At 37.7% G+C, this 19817-nt stretch overlaps 4 protein-coding genes across 4 annotated transcripts in view; 1 reads left to right on the top strand and 3 right to left on the bottom strand.

Moving 5' to 3' along the window:
- Window positions 1-5907: 5907 nt before the first annotated feature.
- LOC108770501 (putative malate transporter YflS) lies at window positions 5908-8433 on the top strand. Its single transcript, XM_018522133.1, has 2 exons — window positions 5908-6736; window positions 8117-8433. Exons 1-2 carry the CDS (start codon window positions 5908-5910, stop codon window positions 8431-8433), a joined length of 1146 nt encoding a protein of 381 aa, XP_018377635.1.
- A 946-nt stretch (window positions 8434-9379) lies between these two features.
- Window positions 9380-12170, bottom strand: LOC108770500 (RNA-directed DNA polymerase from mobile element jockey-like). The gene is made up of 2 exons (XM_018522132.1): window positions 12090-12170; window positions 9380-11917 (listed from the first exon to the last, which is right to left on the bottom strand). The coding sequence occupies exon 2, from the start codon at window positions 11891-11893 to the stop codon at window positions 9380-9382; it is 2514 nt and encodes an 837-aa protein (XP_018377634.1). The 5' UTR covers window positions 11894-11917; window positions 12090-12170.
- On the bottom strand, window positions 11899-13246 carry LOC108770499 (uncharacterized). The gene is made up of 2 exons (XM_018522130.1): window positions 12090-13246; window positions 11899-11917 (listed from the first exon to the last, which is right to left on the bottom strand). The coding sequence occupies exons 1-2, from the start codon at window positions 13031-13033 to the stop codon at window positions 11899-11901; spliced, it is 963 nt and encodes a 320-aa protein (XP_018377632.1). The 5' UTR covers window positions 13034-13246.
- A 5930-nt stretch (window positions 13247-19176) lies between these two features.
- Window positions 19177-19817, bottom strand: part of LOC108770498 (uncharacterized) — a 3508-nt gene continuing 2867 nt past the window's right edge. Inside the window, exons 4-5 of the mRNA XM_018522129.1 lie at window positions 19718-19742; window positions 19177-19418 (exon numbers count right to left, since the gene is read on the bottom strand). Of these exons, the coding sequence (XP_018377631.1) occupies window positions 19177-19418; window positions 19718-19742 (267 nt within the window). The remainder of the gene's footprint in view (window positions 19419-19717; window positions 19743-19817) is intronic.

Genomic DNA, 19817 nt, shown 5'->3' with positions numbered 1-19817 from the left:
CATCTTTATTTACACCATTATTTTTACATATTATATAAGCACCGTAATTTTCCTTCTTCATTATATTCAATACTACGCCACGAGCATCGTTAGAATCTATGGATTGACAGCAATCAGTAAACTTACCAAGAAAAAGACCTCGTATGTCTCCAGGTTGCAATTTTGTCATATAATAACGAACTCATGATTGATATCTTTCCCATCTATGTGTACGTTAGGGAACCTGTCACTGGACTTAAGATTTGTAGATAATAAAATCTCAATGCGAATACCATATGCTTTTTTATCAAAATTGTACTCAGCACATAGTTCTCTAAATCTTTTGAGATCTTCTTTACTCACCGACATATGCAATTTGTCTTGATCTAAATAATCAATTGCTTGAGATATGGGGTATTTAATACAAGCAGCGGTATCTAAAACTTCCTGATAAGAGCTTGGAAATTTACGGCGTTTTTTCTGAATTAAGTCTGCTATATTAATAAACTTCAGCACCCGCTTATCTTTTTTAATTAACTCGAGCCACTTAATGTTATCCCACTTGTCTGTTTTTGGTGGCTAAAATGAGCATAAATCAGCTATAATTTTATTTGCTGCAGAATCAGTATGAACCGATGACAATAGTTCAGTTAAATTGCTTAAAGAATCAACTATGTTCTTATCTCGACATAAAGCATATATACTTCTAGCTGCATTCTCAATAGAATTAAGTTTTGTACCAAGAAGCTCCATAAAGATATTCAGAAAACTGGCAAATCTTTCTATCGCTTCTGGTGCATTATCATCCAGAATTCTAGTGTATTTATGATGATTCTTGATTATATAACCTCTATTCATATATAAAGTAGTTTTGATGCTCTAACAGCAAAGCTTCTTTTTGCTTCTTGGTTTTTTCTGAGTTTATGATATGATCAGACCAAAACGTGATGTCATGTTGCAATGCTTCAATATGCAGAACCACTCCTGCTAGTTCATGAATCAAGAGTTTTCTATTTTTCATATAATAATAGCTACACACAAAGTTAATACTAAACTACTCAGGTAGCAAGCTACGTCATTTTGACGTCAAATGACGTCTTTTTGACGTCAAATGACGTCTTTTTGACGTCAAATGACGTCATTTTGACGTCAGCTTGCTACCAGGATAGTTGTTGTATAGCTTATGTTAACATGGGTTTTATCGCAATAATTTACTAAAACCGTTAATAAATCAAACTAATCAAGACTCCTTACAAATCAAAGAATTGGAAAGAGTAAGGGCACTAGGAGTTGGGCGCAGAAGACGTTGCGCAAATAATACACTTATAAAGAGTGAAACTTCTTTATTCACAAAACGCGCTTACATGTTTCGACTCATTTTTTAGCCTTCCTCAGAGCAAACACACATTAACATATATAAAGCAAAAATTATCCTATCATGGTGAGCTCCCCTACATCGAGAATTTAAATGCCAGAATTAAAATGCCAGATTTTTCATTTTCTTTTCTTTCTTTTTATTTAATTCTGGCATTTAAATTCTCGATGTAGGGGAGCTCACCATGATAGGATAATTTTTGCTTTATATATGTTAACGTGTGTTTGCTCTGAGGAAGGCTCAAAAATGAGTCGAAACATGTAAGCGCGTTTAGTGAATAAAGAAGTTTCATTCTTTATAAGTGTATTATTTGCGCAACGTCTTCTGCACCCGACTCCTAGTGCCCTTACTCTTTCCAATTCTTTAATTTACTAAAAGTTGAGAATCTTCCTGATCTGTTTTAATAAGATATTATGCTTTATGATGCTTGTTTAAGGCTCTGATACTGTCTTAAAAAGCAAGGATGAAATTAGGATTAAAGATAGAATGATTTTACATTACGCCAAAGGCAATATGTAATAACTTACGCATAATAGTAACTTAGTAGGTTTACTCTTACTAGCTAGCTTTTGTGTAAATCTTTTAAATATTGGGTGGAAGTCTAAGCTAGATCTTAGCTGGAGAGTTGATGAAACAATATATGAAGCATATATTATATAAGATACAAGGTAAGTGGGCTTATCTTTATTTATAGAGCTCTTGATGAATCTGGCAACACTAGACCTCTTTTGAAACCAGCTTCTGATAGAGAAGTGGTAGGAGATTTAGGTGCTTCAAGGATCTTTAGCGTATTTGAAATACATGAGGATCTAAAATGCGAAATCGACGCACCAATCCTCAACCAGGAAGCACGGGTTTCCAAAGAAGTCCACTATAGATTTTTATTTATCACAGACTAGTAATATTAATGCAGCTAAACGTTTTTAAGCAATGCCTTAAAATCTATACCAAGACATTTGCATCTAACAAGCATTAATGCTGATAAGAGCAAGTAAAAGGCAAGTACCTAGATTGAGAACACTGTCAAATTACATATTTCAACAATATAATTAAATCTGATCACGGCAAGTTAAAACGTTTAATTAAGATGACTCTTGGCTTTAAATCGATAAAAACAGCATATGCAACTATTAAAGGATTTGAATAATGCAAATGTTTAAAAGGAGAAAATTTAAACTACGTGGAAGTATGGTCAAGCTACTCAAGGGAAAATCAGAATTTTATTACAGACATACAGATAATTTATTAGAATGCTAAAATCTAACTTACACCTTGAGTTTCATTCTAGCTCCTTATATACACTCAACATTCTATTTAGAATTGAAGCTTATCATTAATAGCCTATATGAATGCATCTGGTAGCATTATATTATCTTCACAGCTTGCGAGTTCTTAACAAGGCGAGTCTACATAATCAGTATCGCAGATTGTACGTAGCTTTATTGTATGTGATGTACTATCTCGTGATACACACTGTACAGTCGCATGTTCAATATCATACTCTGGATACTAGTTAACCAATTCACTATAAGAATTAATCTCAAGATCACGCAAATGATGTTTGAGAATATCATCATAAAACTTACATAGTGAAAACACAGAAGAATGATAACAAAACATAATGTATCTCTTTTCTTATGAAATTTTAAAATCATTGATGGCACATTGTAATTTAATGCTTCTAGTATGTCAAACAAGTTGTAGTAAAGTAAAATTAAAGATTATTATAAAAGACGATTTATATATGGCTTTAGGCCATGTTGCACACGTTTGTTAACAGTTCATGGCTTCTCGTCTGAAATAGTGGTTATATTTTATGCTCTAAACAAATAAAAACTTATTCTATTTTATAGTGTTTTAGCTACACTACAGCACGCTCGAAGGGTTATATAGGTTTGGTTGGTTATTTGTGAGAAGGATAGTTGCATAAATGCAATAGCGTTTTAGCTATTTAATAAACTATATGCTCAATGTGTATACTTGTCATACTTAAAAAATTATATACAGCATAACATTATTCCTAGCTTTTTTGAAGCCTCTAACTTTATATGTTCATAATTAATAGCAACTCTTCATTTATCAGAGGTATGCGTAGGAGAAAAACTCTTTTATAAAAGAAAAACGATCAGGTGATTAATGCATTATTATTCTTTAAAACTGCAAGTGATGCACCATGTGACGTTATAATTCTACATATATCAGCCATGATTCTCTGCCTTATAATACAAAATTTTGCAAACTGTGTTTCATAAATTAAGCACTGTGTCAAAATGTTTAATCCATTTAATGTTGCTGAACTAAAGTTGACTATCATATCTAAGCTTTGGTCTATATCTTAGTTCTTAATAAGAGATTCTCGTATATCATTCACTATAGATTCAATTACAACATGATCTTCATGACGAATTATAATATTTTCTAAAATACGTCTATGTGACATTTTTGAAGCATTTTCAACTGTACATGTTGAAAATATAGAGTTTGGAATATATACGAGTCTCTTTTCATATGTTTTTATTTTAGTAACACGCCACCCTATTGCTTCTGCAGAGCCTTCTATGTCTGAGCCAATAATTTTGATGTTTTCTCCGACAACAAATGGCTTATCAAAATATATTAGTACAGTGCCAAATAAATTTGCTAAAAGGTCTTTTGCAGCAAAACCAACTGCAATCCCACTCATTCCACAAACGCTAACAATCCATTCACACTTATGCCAAAAGTTTGCATAAGCATTAGAAGGGCTACAATTATTACAATGACGCGCAGCACTTTTATTATTAAATCCGCACTTGCTAAATCCATATGAGATTTTTTATCCTTGAGCGAAAGCCTGTGGTGTTCAATCTATGTAATGAAATTGAGTAAAAACCAAGTTACTGCGGCAACAATAGCAATATCGCGCACCAACCATATAGAATTCAGAAAATCGTTACTTATGCTGATGTTTTTACTGAATATGTTAAGCAGTATAGAAATCAGAAAGAAAAAGTGCACAAACTGAATTGGTCGCTCAGCAGCAACTAATATTTTATGATACCAAGAATATTTTTGTGATTTATCTAATTTGGCAGCAAATCTGCTCTGCAGATGCTTTATTCCTTTATATGTATAAAGCATGACAATATATCCAACAGTACCGCATAGTAAAGTAATGACAATACAAGCAAAATATATGTTATGCTCAAATACTGTTGATATTTTGTTAAAAAGATTAGTGGTTATATCTATCATGTTAATTACTTATTATGCTGTATGTAATATACTAGCACTATAATTTAGTGTATGCTAAACAAAAAATCATGATATAAAATTATTTGTCATTTATATTAGTTATCGTATTGTATATATGATAGAAGAAACTGTAGGAACATGAGGTTCTCCTCTGTAATTAATAACATTGCTATAGCTTTGATTGCACGTTTTCATAGTCTTGTCGCATCCAGCATGAAGCTCAAACTTATCTTTTAAAGAAATGTTATGATATGTTGGAATGCATAATGTAATCTTGTTGTGAGGCAGTAATCTTATCTCAGAGATGAAACCACAGTTGCTGCCCTCAATAAATTTCACATATCCATGTTTATGTACATCAGTCGTACCCGATATGGAGCTATAAGTAAATGCAGAGTTGCTTTCAACAGCAGTAACCTTACACATCAACATATAGCGCATTTGATCTACTTCACATCTTGAATCTCCAAGATTTGCTCTGCACATTGCAGAATATATTTCTCCGTTTGTGTTCGAGAATGCCTGCGTTAAGCCACGCACTTCTGCTACGAATTTGTTCTTGCTGGCTCTGACTTCTCCTATCCAGCCTCTTTTTACCTGAAATTTTCCAGCACTAAAATCACTATAATCCACCAGAAATATAAAAACTTCAGCGTTGTCATATCTTCCTCTCAAAATATCATCTATGCTGATTGATTCATCGCTAAGCATGCCGTATATATCGCAGTTATCAGGTGCTAAATTATTTTTTGCAGAAATTACACTGCGAGAAAATCCGCTTTCTTTTCTATAAAGCACTCCATCTATCAAAATATCTTCTTTATATTCAGTAAAAAATAACTTCATTATATTAAAAAAAAAATGATAGTTCCATCTTTTAACTTAAGTTGAATGCAAGTTGTAAGTGTTATAACTTCATCAATAGCTTTTTGCTCAAGGAATGTATGATATTTTTTCATGTATAAGTTCTCCAATATTAGTTGTCATATGGGAAAATCTTGATAGAATGCTCAAATAATCTTTGTACAATGTCACTCTATGACATATTTCATGTTTTTGTATGCAATTTAATCCGTCTATTACTATTACTTTTTGCTATTTGTCATGGAAAAAAAAATATAATAAACCATAAAGCTCTTCTTTTGATATTTATATTCGGTATATGTTTATGGTTCATGCCATGGCATGCAGGTTTAGAGCTAAAATCCTGGAATTTATCGATGACATTTTTGACCACTATTATTGCGGTAATATTTAATCCTGCTCCAATGAGCATTCTTAGTATGATTGCAATAACAACATGTATTCTAACTTATACGATGTCAGTCAGGGAGACGCTGCAGGGGTTTGGTGAGGATATAGTGTGGTTGGTTGTGTTCGCATTCTTTATATCTAGAGCTATTATCAAGTCAAATTTGAGCAAGAGAATAGCTTACTTTTTAATATCAAAGTTAGGTTCTAGCACAATTGGTCTATCATATAGTCTGATTTTAACAGAATTATTAATAGCGCCAGTTATACCAAGTGCAACAGCTAGAGGTGGGGCTATTATATTTCCTATTGCTCGTGCTATCAGTGATCAATACTCATGTGATACTAAAAATGTCAGCAATCCAGAATTAATTAAACAGTTCTTGATGAAGATATGCTTTCAATCTAATGTTATAACGAGTGCCATGTTTTTAACTGCAATGTTCGGTAATCCATTCATAGCCAAATTAGCGCGCGGCGTTGGTGTGGAATTAGATTGGATTACATGGGCAAAGGCTGCTTTCATCCCTGGTCTATTGAGTCTTATATTGTTGCCGTTCATAATAATGTATGTAATAAAACCACATATAGGATCTTGTAATGAAGCTATAAAATCAGCAAAGCATGCTTTAAAGGAAATGGGAAAAATCTCCACTGGAGAAATAGTTGTTTTGTGCACTTTTGTACTTCTGTTAGGACTTTGGATGTTTGGTTATAATATTGGCATTAACTCAACAGCTACTGCGTTATTGGATTGTGTGATCTTAGTATTATGTGGTGTGATTACACTAGACGATATAATTCAAGAGAAAGGAGCTTGGGATACTTTTATATGGTTTGGAATATTTGTAACTTTATCAAGTGCGTTAAGCGGATCTGGTGTTATGGGTAGAATCAGTAAGTACGCAGAAACTGTAGTGTACGGTTTTAATCCATATATTGCAGCTGCTTGTCTAATTATTGTGTTTTTCTATATGCACTATTTCTTCGCAAGCATTACAGTATATGCAACCGTGATGTATACAACTTTTGCAATTTTACTGATACATTTAGGAATATATCCCGTAGCAGCATGTTTAATACTTGCATTGCTTGCAAATGTTTCGGCATGTTTAACACATTACGGTATAACAAGTGATCCTATATTTTTTAATGGCAGTGGAATGAGCGTTGGTAGATGGCTAAGTATAAGATTGTTAAGTAGTGTTATTAACATAAGCATATGAGTTACTTCTACTGTATTGTTATGGGATAAACTTGGTATAAAGCTCCTGCAGTAGTATATTCGTCATACTTCAAAATTTGCGTTATTAGAATGCTCCTTACGTATTTTGTTTATAGCTAAAGCGCCTGTAATGAGTATGGTAAACGAATATCTTAGAATAGACCTCTTTCGAAACTAGCTCTGGCAAAGAAGTGATAGAAGATTTAGATACCCAGGACCCGAGTATATTTGATATACATGAGGAGCTAAAATGTGAAACCGATGCACCAATTCTCAAAAAGAAGCATGAGTTCCCAAAGAGGTCTATTTGTTGAGGATATTGATAGATTGTTTGGTTCTCAAGATAATTCAATGCTTAAAGTTCAATACGCTTTGATATATAATCAGCCTCATTTGTAAAGGCTATGCAGTTAAATCTTAAAGATTCTAATATAGCTAAAGCATGTGTAAATAGGTATGATAAACTAGTATTTTAAAAGAAATTTTTATTCGTTTGTAGCTAATATAGCTATTTTCTGGTTAAAAGCTGAATTTGTCAAAAAGGCAATGTTTAGCATGTAAATTTACAAGCGCTTTAGCTATGCTGCAAATAAAGCATATTTATATAGAGATAATAAAAATCTATAGAACTGATAATATATTTTGGCTCTGCTTTCAAAAAGATTGAAGATGTTTTTCTTATATTTATTTGCTTATTTATGTATATGACTGCGTTTTTCTCGAAAAGATTCGTTGTGCAATCATGTTTGCAGATTTTTATTAAGTGATCTCTAATTCTTTGTGGTTGTTTTGCAAGTTCCGTGTATATACTTGTTAAACGAAGAATTGGTATTTAACTTAAGTACATACGAAGTTAGACTTTCAAAAAGAGCTAGGAATAATAGTGCTAAAAGTAACATGAGAAATACATAAGGGGCATTAGACCTGCTCTATTTTACCGAAGCAAATTTTTGAAGTATGACGAGTATACCGTATAAATTTGTATAGAATATAGACAGCAATAGATATTAAATAAATGGATATAAAAACTAACTCAAGTGTTATATATACAGCTGAAGAAATCAGAGATATAATTGTACAAAAGTTGGATGCAGATAAGGCTGAAGAGATACATGTCATAGATCTTAAAGGCAAGACAGATATAGCGCTTTATATGATCATTGCATCTGAGCTTTCTATGAGACATGTTAAATCTTTAGCTGATAATCTCTCGCAAGAATTAAAAAATCATATAAGTGACGATTTCAATATAGAGGGGCTTAACACAGGAAAGTGGGTTCTAATAGATGTGAAAGACGTTATTGTGCATATATTTCAACCAGAGATAAGATCGCAGTATGACATAGATAAGCTCTGGAATAACGACTGAAGAAGTCTGAAAGCCAAAGTGTTCTATCCATAATGAAGGGGTAATTCCGCTAATTTGAGCTTTTAACGGATGGACTTTCGTTGATAAAATTTATTTGGAATTAATGGATCACTTTACTGTGCCAGAAAACACGCGGATAATTTTTGTAAATTCGCATGCATCAAGGCTTGCGTTCCCCACAAGAACTCCGTCTATGCTATTGATGTCGCTTAGCATTTCAATATTTGTAGAATTAACAGATCCGCCGTATAAAAATTTGATTCCTGTATAATTATTTTTAATAACGGTTGCTACTTCATTTATATCGTTTGGAATGTTGCCAGAGCCAATAGACCACAATGGTTCATACGCTATTATAACATTACTAACGCTTTCTGCATTCAGCAGCTGAATCGAGCCTTGAAGTTGATCCAGAATTTCATTCATATAAGTTCCATCAATTCTATGAAGCATAGACTCGCCAATGCATATTATAGGAATTACACTGCTTTTCAGCAGTGAACATGCTTTTTTTGGGATAGATAGATCGGATTCGGAATTTTCGTTTCTGCACTCTGAGTGCCCAACTATTGAATATTTACAACCCAAATCAAAGAGCATACGAGAGTTTATCTGCCCAGTATATGGACCAAATTCAAAATGTTCAGAAACATTCTGTGCTCCAAGCGCAAATCTCTGTGATGACTCAAATGAATTGTTTGAGTCATCGTAAGCGGTTTTTAAGGAACATGGATTCGCGGTAGTAATTTCTGAATTCTCGTTGTGAAACGTGCGATGTGCTGGATTGCAGTCACTGTAGTAAGAAGAGAGCTTGTAACATCCGGCTTCTTCTTCTTCTAATATTTAAGTGGCCCAGGTTCCGGCGATAGTGAAGACTGGATAAACGTGGCCAATCTTTTCCTAAACCCCTTCAGCGTTCAAATAAGCAGGAAAGGGTGTCGCAGAGCTATGGCGAGATGTCTATCGCCTTGAAAAAAGAAGATAGTAGACGGCATAACTTGGATGATGGTTGCTCGAGTATGGGAAAGATGTCACTAGAGCATGACGGCAAGGATTCCTTAAGGTGCTTACACAAAGGACCAAATTTATCTCTAGTGCAAGGGCAATAAAATATTATGTGGTTGGCATCCTGCCTAGGGTCCCCACAAGGGCACGATGGAGAATCCACTATATTTTTCCTGTGTAAACTGTAATTTAGGTTGTAGTGATTGGATCTCAGTCTATTGACCAGCACTATCTCCCTCCTGTTCAAAGCTAATTTGTGATACCATGGGGTGGGTTTAATCGGAAAGAGCTCTGCATATTGTGCTCCAGTACACAATGCTTTTTGATCAAGGAAGTTATTAAATCGGCGTTTAAAGTTGGCGCGTGCTTCCGCTTGGGTGTCCGTGAAGGGGGTTTTGAAGCATCCTCTAGGGCCCGATGAACATGCCTCTTTAGCTGCTCTGTCTGCAACCTCGTTGCCTGGGATGCCTTTATGTGCAGGAATCCAATATAGCTGACAATCAATTCCTTCAGATTCCAGCTTAAGTAATGTTTGCTTGATTCTGTGGATGATGTAGTTCCCACTGATGATTCTGGCTGAGCTGATAGCCTCCAGTACACTACGTGAATCCGAAAAAATGATCACCCTCGTCGATCCTGCGTCCAATGCAATAACTAGGGTCTGTAGAATGGCCCATGCCTCCGCCGTGAACACCGAGGCACTAGTAGTAAGTTTGTATTTAAAGCAGCCTCCCAGTTCCGGGGAGAAGGTCGCAGCGCCAGCGCATCCGTCCTCTGAGATTCTAGATCCATCCGTGTAAAAAGTAAGCGCTCCTGCACTAAGGTCAGGTAGTTTGCTGAGGAATTCTTGAGTGATTTCTTGGTTACTACGGCCTTTAACTCTTATTATGACTTCCCCGAATTTCTTGCGGAATATAAGGGATAAATAGTCGCGCTCAAAAGCCGGAAGAAACAAAGATCTGTGTAATTCGGGTAATTCACATTTATTAAAGCAGAAGTTTCTAAAGGACAAAGATTTGTTTAACGCATATGCTTTATATGAAGTGGTACGAGCCGCGTTTTCTAAGCGTTCGAGGCTATGCATAACAGGAAGGTTTATTTTAGACATACATTTTAATACAAAGTTTGCGCTCAGGAGGTCGAATCTAAGTTTAAGAGGCAGCTCTTTGGTTTCACACAAAATGACATTAATGGGCGTAGACTGTCTGTATCCCATGGCTATTCTAATCGCCCTGTATTGGAGTCTTTCAAGTTGTAGAAAAAGGTTGGAGTTTCTATGCCACGTGAAAATCTGACAGGCGTACTCTATGGCACCCCTGAACACCGCTCTGTAAATACTAAGAAGGCACTGGGGGTGAGACCCCCACCACACAGCCGCAAGCGATGAGATGATCTGTACAATAGCTCTGCCTTTCTTAATCAGGGACTTGAAGTGAGATGAGCCCTTCATCCTGCAGTCCATGATCACGCCCAGAAATCTTGCCTGCTCCACCTTAGGGATCTCTTGGTGGGAGATAGAGAGAGGGATGCCTACTGCTCTTGATTTTTGCTTTTTATGAGAGAAGACCATCCATTTGGACTTTGCAGGCGAGAGCTCCAAGCCTCTCTCCCTCAGGAACTCCTCAACCTTGTTCAAAGAGAGTTGTAGACTTCGTTGCGCGTCCGCCGGATTGGTAGCAGACGCGTATATGACAATATCGTCCGCATATTGAAGAAACTCCGTTCCCTCGGACATACACCCATCGATTTTTCTTAGCGCCAAACTAAAGAGTAGCGGGCTCAGTGCTGAGCCCTGTGGAGTGCCCTTATATGCGAAGTTCTTGTCACTAGTAACGCCATCCTCTATGAAATGAACAGTTCTGCAGGAGATCAAGTTTTCCACGAACTTCCTGATGCTTGCCGGGGCGCCTATAGCTTTCAGTTCGTTTAAGACTGCCAAAGGGTGAATGTTATCAAACGCTCCGGTGATGTCCAGAAAAACAGCTACCACCACATCACCGCCGATGAATGACGCATGGATGTTATTGGAAAAGGTAGTTAAGCTTTCCACGCATGATCGTCCAGGACGGAACCCCATTTGCTCCTGGGGTAGAAGTGATTTATGCTCCGTAAGCCACAACAGCCTCCAGTAGACTATCTTCTCCATAAGTTTGAGCGTGCATGAGAGCAGGGATATAGGTCTCATACCAGAATTATCCGACTTAGGGATAAAAATTACTAATGCGATTTTCCATTCTTCCGGGATGATTCCCTTTGCTAGAAAACTGTTGAAAAGCTCCAATAAGAGATTCTTGAATTCGTTGGAGAGATTGTTGATGATATTATAGCCAATGCGATCCAAGCCCGGGGCCGATTTCTTGTTGGAATGACTAATGGCTAAATCAAGTTCGTTGTATGTAATAGGAAAGTCAATATTCTCTATCGTAGAATCGCCACTGAGGTCATCTTGTTTCATCTCTTCTAAACTTCTGGTGAAATCCTGAAAGCAAGAAGGGGGGCATAGCTTCTGTTTAGCTAATTCCAGATTTTTCCTCTCCTCAAGCGGATCGTAATTGCGGTTAGAAGCCTGAGCCAAATTACGGCGCTTAAAAGATTTGATTAGCGACCAAATTTCAGCCGTGGGTGTTTTACAAGTGAATGATTCCACATACCGTCTCCAACCCTTTTTTTTCTCCTTGTATAATACTTTAGAGCACTTTGCTCTTGCTTTTTTAAAAGCCATAAAACTCTCAATCGTGGATTTCCTTTGCCAGCGTTTGGCCGCCTCCCTGCGAATAACAACAGCCCTCTGGCATGCCTCCGTCCACCACGGAGGAGAAGCGCGCCCGTTGGGTTGAGAGATGGTGCGTGGTTCTTTATGTTTGCTGTTGCTACATTCTGATGCAAGGCTGACCAGGTGATTTGTTAATTTGGTGTAGTTCTCACATTCATTGTCACCAAGCGAGCTAAGAAAAGATTCGGCTGTAGCATCCAGGGCTTTCTGAAATTCAATAAGTTCTTTGGAATCTAGACGTATACGATATAGGTATCGCTTTTTTGAATTAAGACTTCTCCCTTTAGTCGTAACAGGGTAATGATCACTGCCGTAAGTGTCATCATTTGTACAGACCTCACAGAGAGGAGCAACGCCGGATGTGGTTATGTCAATGACCGAGGTTCTTGAGCCAGGCGGAAGCAAAAGAGTAGGCTTCTCGTCGCTCATTATGCATCCGTTAATGCCCTCCACTGCATCTAATAGCGACCTTCCTGCCTTGTCCGTGGTCGAGCACCCCCATGCGGAGTGATGAGCATTGAAGTCTCCAACCAGGATACAGTTCTTTTGAGCCTCTCCGAATTGCAGAAAATCCGCGTAGAAATGGGGGCTGATTCTGCGGTTGGGGTGACAATATACATTCATGATAGCGATGCTGTCATCATCTGATATAACCTTGATGGCTTGTAGCTCGACGTCCTCATGTTGTAAATGTGATGAGTCAATTGTGCTAAAAACAATATTATTTCTTATTAAAATGCAAATGCCTCTCATACCTGAGTTGCTGATGTCCGCTCTAATAACGTGAAATCCTCTGAGGACAAAGTTCGTCGAAGGATACATCAAAGATTCCTGAACACAGATAATATCGTAATCATTACAGATCCTCTGCAAAATGGGTAGCTTGCCACGCAGCCCACAGCAATTCCACTGTAGGATGCTAAACGACCGTGAAGCCTTCTTATTGTTGGTGAAGAGGGCTGTATGATGCTGATGTACCAGTGGAGTCAAATAAGTTGCTTGCTTTTAATCCAGAAAAGAGACTGAAAATAGACCCCAGATTGAAATTAGAGCTGTTAAACATAGTCGCTAATCTTTGTAAAAATTCAATGATGAGATCGATGAACGATGTGAACTGTTGGATGTTAAGGAGACTTCTGAGATTAATGAGGAAGTCCAGTATTTGATCCACAATGCCATTGCTCTCGTGATGCCAGTTTTGTCGCGAATACTCCTCTTGAGGTGAGCCTGACACATCATCATTAGTCCTGAGCGGGTGCTGGTTGTTAATATATGAGTGACCATTTGCTGATAGAAGAAGTTCCTTGTGTTTTTGCAACGTGGATGCGTATTTATTCGAGTTGTATGCCGGTTTGTTGGAATCACGAGCGTGAGAGGTGCACTCTGTTGGAAGGGTTTCCATACTAATAATTCTTGGTTTATTTGTAGGACGTGTAGAACGTGCTTGTGAAGATAAGATATCAGCATAGCTTCTTTTCTGAGGTGAGTCGTGCTCTCCTGGATCTTCATCCCTTAAGTTATAAAATCTGTTAGAAAATTTATCCCTGAAATGATCCCTGTCTTGTTGTGTAGATCTTGAAGAAATGTACGGAAAGTTCCGAAGATCTCTTTTGGTAGAATATCCGTTGTTAGCATTAATTATCTTTCTAGCCTCTACCTGAGGAATGTTTTCATACGCTGCCAGATTGAGTACTTCTTTGTATTTGCGAATGACAGGACAGTCAAATGATGTAGCTAGATGTTCCCCCTCACAGTTGATGCAAGTGTGTGGCAGGTCTTTGTTGGCGCACACCACCGTGCTTCCATGCTCTAGACCACAGTATAGGCATCTGGGCTTTGTATTCTTACAATCTTTTCCGATGTGGCCCACACGGTAGCACACATAGCATATTCTTACCTTGGGAATATATGGTTCAACGGGATAGAGGGCATTAAAGAGAACAATTTCTTTGGGAAGCGATTGACCCGCGAATTTAATACATAGCGTTCTTGAAGGTGTGTAGGTTGGTTGGTTATTGATGATTGTACGGCGATTAAGACGTTGAATGTCTATAATTTTTACATTGGTGCGGATATTTTCTTTGATACAGTCCAACGGCAATGACTGATCAACCCCCTTGATGATACCCGTTCTAAGTACGCGAAACGATGGTATGAATGCTCTTAATTTGTAGTTTTCAAAAGCGGGGTTAGAGACCATGCGATTAGCTGCCGTCGAGGATTTTACTTCAATGAGCGCTTTACCCGCGCCTAATCTTTTGATGCATATGATATCGTTGGGCGCAATCTCCGTTACAATGCGCGAAAGAACCGAAAAGTGAATAATAGAGTTTTTGTCCGAATAGACATACACCGCAAAGGGCGCCAAGTCATTTGCCGAATAGAAGTGTGTAGTTTTGTGTGGATTGACCCGCACCGATTGCGACGTATTAGCGGTTTCCGGTTCTTTTCCTTTGTCTGTCTCTTTGCCGCTCTTGTTGACTGGAGGGGATGCAGCTCTCGCCAATGAGCACGAGTCTACCAACTTAACCTTATTTGTGCGAGTGTCGGCATCGGTACTTGACATGCCGCGCTTTCTAGATAGCTGAGCGAATTCCTGGTCAATTTCCATGGGCAGAGGTTGATCCCCACTTTCCGATTGACATTCAACCTTAGTCGCCAAAGATTTCGCCTCTTTGAGGAGGCTGGCAAGCGAAGTGTCTATGGTATGAGCATCCAAGCTCCCCTCTCCTGAGAATTCATTGGCCTTCTGACGAAAGGAATTGGGATTGGAATTCAGATGATGCGAAGTCGTAACAGGGGATCGCGACCCGTTCCCGGAAGGGTTAACAGAATCGGAAATGTCTTCCCCCGTTTCCTTGCCCGGGGGCGACGCCCCGAACATAACCTGCCTATTCACTCGACTAAACTGCCGATGAGAATCACGCGCACAAGACTATCAATAAACCCGGCCAGCCACGCAGGCCAGCAAACAACCGCCGCGAACCCGAGCCTCCCACACAACGACTCCTCACGACACACCTATCTACGATCCACGATCTCGAAGCAATCCACGTCCGAACACCTCGAGGCGCAGCGCGCGAATTGTAACATCCGGCGCGCCTACAATATAGCGCCCCGTTCGTTTACCAAGCGAGCGCGAGCACGGAATATAGCGAACCAATATAATACGTGCCGACTACAAGAGCGTACAGCTATAGGCCAAGCCACCGAAACCGTCGCGTTCGAACGCCGCGCATACTGCGCCTGCGCCAAAGTATAAATACTAAAACCAATGCAAGAATGCACTTTAACAACAAACCATCGATACTAAGGGATAAGGAATAATTAAAGATAACAACCGACCTTGACGCAGCTGCAGGGAAAATTAATAAAAATGCATAACCCGCAGACCCACGGAAAATTAATAAAAATGCATAACACCAACACAATGCATCGCCGCGTAACCATAAATGCACCCACCGGTCACAAAAGGCCCCTGAATGCGAGAGAAATCATCGCGAATAAAATCAAAGAGCACGTAACTTAGAAAAAGCTTTAAATAAACACTCGAATTCCACAAGCACAAAGCACGAAAAGATCCAGAACAATACGAAAGTTCATGATGAAAAAACACACAAAGAACAGATGCAAGTTCTGCCGCAACGGGCTGCAGTACGCGACGACTGAGCGCGCCAGTACGAACCTCGCGACCCCCGCAGCGAAATCAAAGGCACAAACTAACTAAAATCTAATCGTCATTAGAATAAATCGCTAATAACATAATCGGCATACAATAGAGATTTCGCAATAACGCGACGTGAACATCCCCTTACCGCGAGGGGCCATGATATTAACTATATATAAACGAGCGCGTACACAGACTCGGTTCCTATTCTTTCCCGTCCAAGCTAAAGCTAAGGTAGGAATACCGCGCTTAGATTGAGCGCAAGCGACTTCCCATGTAACTTCAAAATTCCGGCCTTAACCGTGCGCCTCCCCAGGCGTCGTTAAGACCATCTTTACCGGCGACTCCAAGCGCGGCTGTCGCAAGCTCGCCGAGGAACCACCTTCCCCGTGGAGCTCAACGAGCGCCTACATCGGCGTCGAGGCCTCCACAACCTCTTCCCCCTTTCTTTTGTCTTATTACGTTATATCAAAATAACAAAGTCGCGTAATTATAACATAAAGATAATAGAATCATAAAGTCATATCTCGCATTTTTCCCTTCCAGATCCTTCTCAGAAACGGAGAACGTAGATAGAGCGAGTGTATGATGACATACATATAGCTGCCCTCTTGAGAGATTATAATCTCCGTGTTACAAGTGCTTACAGCACGCTGGGGCGCTAATAATATCTGAAAACTCCTCTAATTCTAAAATTTAAAACTCTCTCTGAAGGACCTCGAAGGAGTTTAAGTGCTTACAGCACGCTGGGGCGCTAATAATATCTGAAAACTCCTCTAATTCTCCAATTTAAAACTCTCTCTGAAGGACCTCGAAGGAGTCAATACAAGATAAAAGTCTCCCCGCGAGACTCAGAATAATATTAAGATTTCGTGCCGATGCGAAAGGCACTGGTGACAGCAGCCTGCCCCAATACCGTTAGGATAATATCATTTCTGTAGAAGCTAAGGCTTCGCCCCACGCGCCAAGCTCCGCGCCCGCGTTCAACGAGATTTATGCCGCGTCTCGAACCACAACAGTCGCGACAAACACGCCAGTTCGGACGTAACAGAGCTTATTAGACTTCCTTGGAAATTCATGCGTTCTGGTTAAGAATTGGTGCGTCGGTTTCGTACTCGGACCCTCACGTATATCAAATACACTAAAAGTTCTTGAAGCGCCTAAATCTTCTGCTACTTCTCTGCCAGAAGCTAGCTTCGAAAGAGATCTATTGATTATGGCGGAAACGGCGCCAAGATATGCACAAGGTGGGCAAAAAACAACCTCCACCAAAACTGCGCTACCTACATCATCATATGTTAATGCTTGTATAACAGTAGAAGCTAGAGTGGAAGCCACAGCCATGTCACAATTCATTTTCCAGTTTGCTACTACCAAGCGCATAGAAGCACGTTAATCTAAAAATTAAATGCTTTCTAGAGCTTTAATTTTTTTCGTGAGTTGGCTAACCTTTCTAGATGCTGAGTTCAGTTTCAAGACGCCAAACTTTACACCACGCATAATTTCAGATTCAACCGTGCTCAACATTGCTCTCAAATTATTCGCGTGATTTTTTGCAATAGCGACCTCTAATTTCTTAGTAAAAGTCTTGATTCTACTAACTCTCTGTGTATTCCTTTCTGATCTTTTTAACGAAGCACGATGAGCCTTAATTGCGGACCTATGATTAGCCATAAAATTTATAAAGTTACAAAGTGTTAAATTGCAATGCACCAGAGGTAGATTATACAACGTTTCTGCTAGCGAGTCAAGATCACCTATACTGCATAATTGACATAATCGGTAAAGATATGATAGGCATCTGGTGAGATGAGTGTCACATATATCAGTTTTGTCTTGAAAAGTCCACATCATCGTATATGCCTCCGGTAGATGCAAAGAGTGGGTATTTAACTTCAGTACAGGCTAAGTTAGACTTCAAAAATTTGCGTGTCGTCAGAATACTCCTTATGTATTTTATGGCTAAAACGTAATAAAATTGGCATTGCAAACATTCTAAAAATTTGTTTATAATATCAACCAATTTTTAAAGTTTTAGCTATATCTCAAAAACTACCGTATACTATTAGACGTCTTTGGAAACTAGTGCATTTGGTGAGAATTGGGGCATGGATTTCGCATTTCGGATCCTCATGTATATCAAATACACTAAAGGTCCTCCCAAGCGCCTAAACCTACTACCACTTCTCTGCCAGTAGTTAGTTTCGAAATAGGTCTATTATATTCTAAAGAAAAATATATTTTTTTGTAGCTTTTATGTCTAAAAATGTGCCAAAAAAAGATATATTGGAGTGGTTAAGATTCCTGGAGGATGCAAAAATTAAGGAGAATAACAGTAGCTCAGCTAGAAATTTATTAATAAAATCAGATGCAGAAGATATAGAGTGTGTTTCAGTTAAAAAATTAAATAAATTAACAGATAATATAGCATTATATGAGCGTAATATTTATTCTGTTAGAGATAGCAAAGAACATAAAGAAAAATCATGCTTTAAAAGCGTGATATCTGCTACTAAAATTCTGAAAAAAGATAGAGACAAGTTGATCATTTCTCATAACTCATACCTGCCTCATAAAAAAATTAAAAGTATATCATCAGGAAAGTGCAGCATAGAGTGTTCAATTGATTTGCATGGATATGGTATAGAATCCGCATTTTATGTTTGAGCGATTTGTTACTGCAGCATATTTAAGCGAGCAGAGGTTACTTCCATGGTGTAAGAAACAAGGTGTGCTTATGCGCAGGCATTTCTATTGACCAATAAGAAAGCGTGACAAGTTTCCGCCATCTTATAAAATTATAGCGGGTATTTGAAATTGAGCAAGTTCTTAAAGAATGTATATAAAAATATTTATTATAAATGTATTTTGACAATACAAACATAAATGTAAACGGACAAAAGTAACAGACAATAAATATATACGTAAAAAATATAAATATATATTAAAATTATTTGGTAGTAACTCTACGGTTTGTAAATATAGACATTTTTTTGTTATACTTTCTTTTGTGATTGTCGGCCGAAATTTGTTAGTTAATTATTCGCACTCTGATGTAAGTTCGCGTACGAATTAAACATAATAATACTTCTCGTGGTATTGTCGTATTTATTATTTTTTCTTCTATTTTATTTGCAATTATTTTAAAAATCCCTGGACCTTTCTGAATGAAGTTCTCATGATAATTTTGAAATTCTTCGTTCATTATTTTTGCTACTTCCAATAATTAGAAGAAGGACTTATTAATTTTCCTTTTGAAATGTGGTTAATCCAGTCGTTTTGTGGATTAACTACCATTTCAGTCGAAATGCCTTAATGATTGTACTGTCATTTTTTGCATAGGATTCAAGGTCATCTTGATTTGTCCTGGCGTGAAAAAAGGGCTTAGCATATCTTGAAACTTTTTCTTCATCTCTTTTTTAAAAAGTTTATTCTTCCGAGCCAGTTGTTGTTGAAGAACTTTGTTTTTCAAAAGTAAATCTGCATTTTCCTGTATCAGTTGCTGTATTTTAGCATTATCATAAGAAACTTGCGATGAACCTTTACGATAGAAAAACATATTAGAAAATTAATTATTAGAATTAGGTATATTCACAATATTAAAAAATTAATGTTTAAAACAATAATAATATTTGTCCAGAAATTTGAAGTACTTATATGTATATAATATATTAGCGTGGAAAGCATAAATTTGAATTTCAACATTATTGATTATATAAGTATAAATTATTGATTATTATAAAATATGTAATTTTTGGAATGTTTTAATCAAAATGTAGTTAAATAACATAAAACTAAAAAAAAAAGAAATATATATATAAAATATAAGAAAAACATACCAAAATTATCATCTTTTCTAGAGCACTGTAACGCCCGCCGAAATTTGCGCGCAGGCGGACGTCACTCTCAACGATGCCAGACGCGTTGCCGTGGCAACGC

The sequence above is a fragment of the Trachymyrmex cornetzi genome, unplaced genomic scaffold (assembly GCF_001594075.2).
Source record: "Trachymyrmex cornetzi isolate Tcor2-1 unplaced genomic scaffold, Tcor1.1 scaffold1270, whole genome shotgun sequence".
NCBI classification, from domain to species: Eukaryota; Metazoa; Arthropoda; class Insecta; order Hymenoptera; family Formicidae; genus Trachymyrmex; species Trachymyrmex cornetzi.
This window is presented reverse-complemented; position numbering and strand designations above follow the sequence as displayed.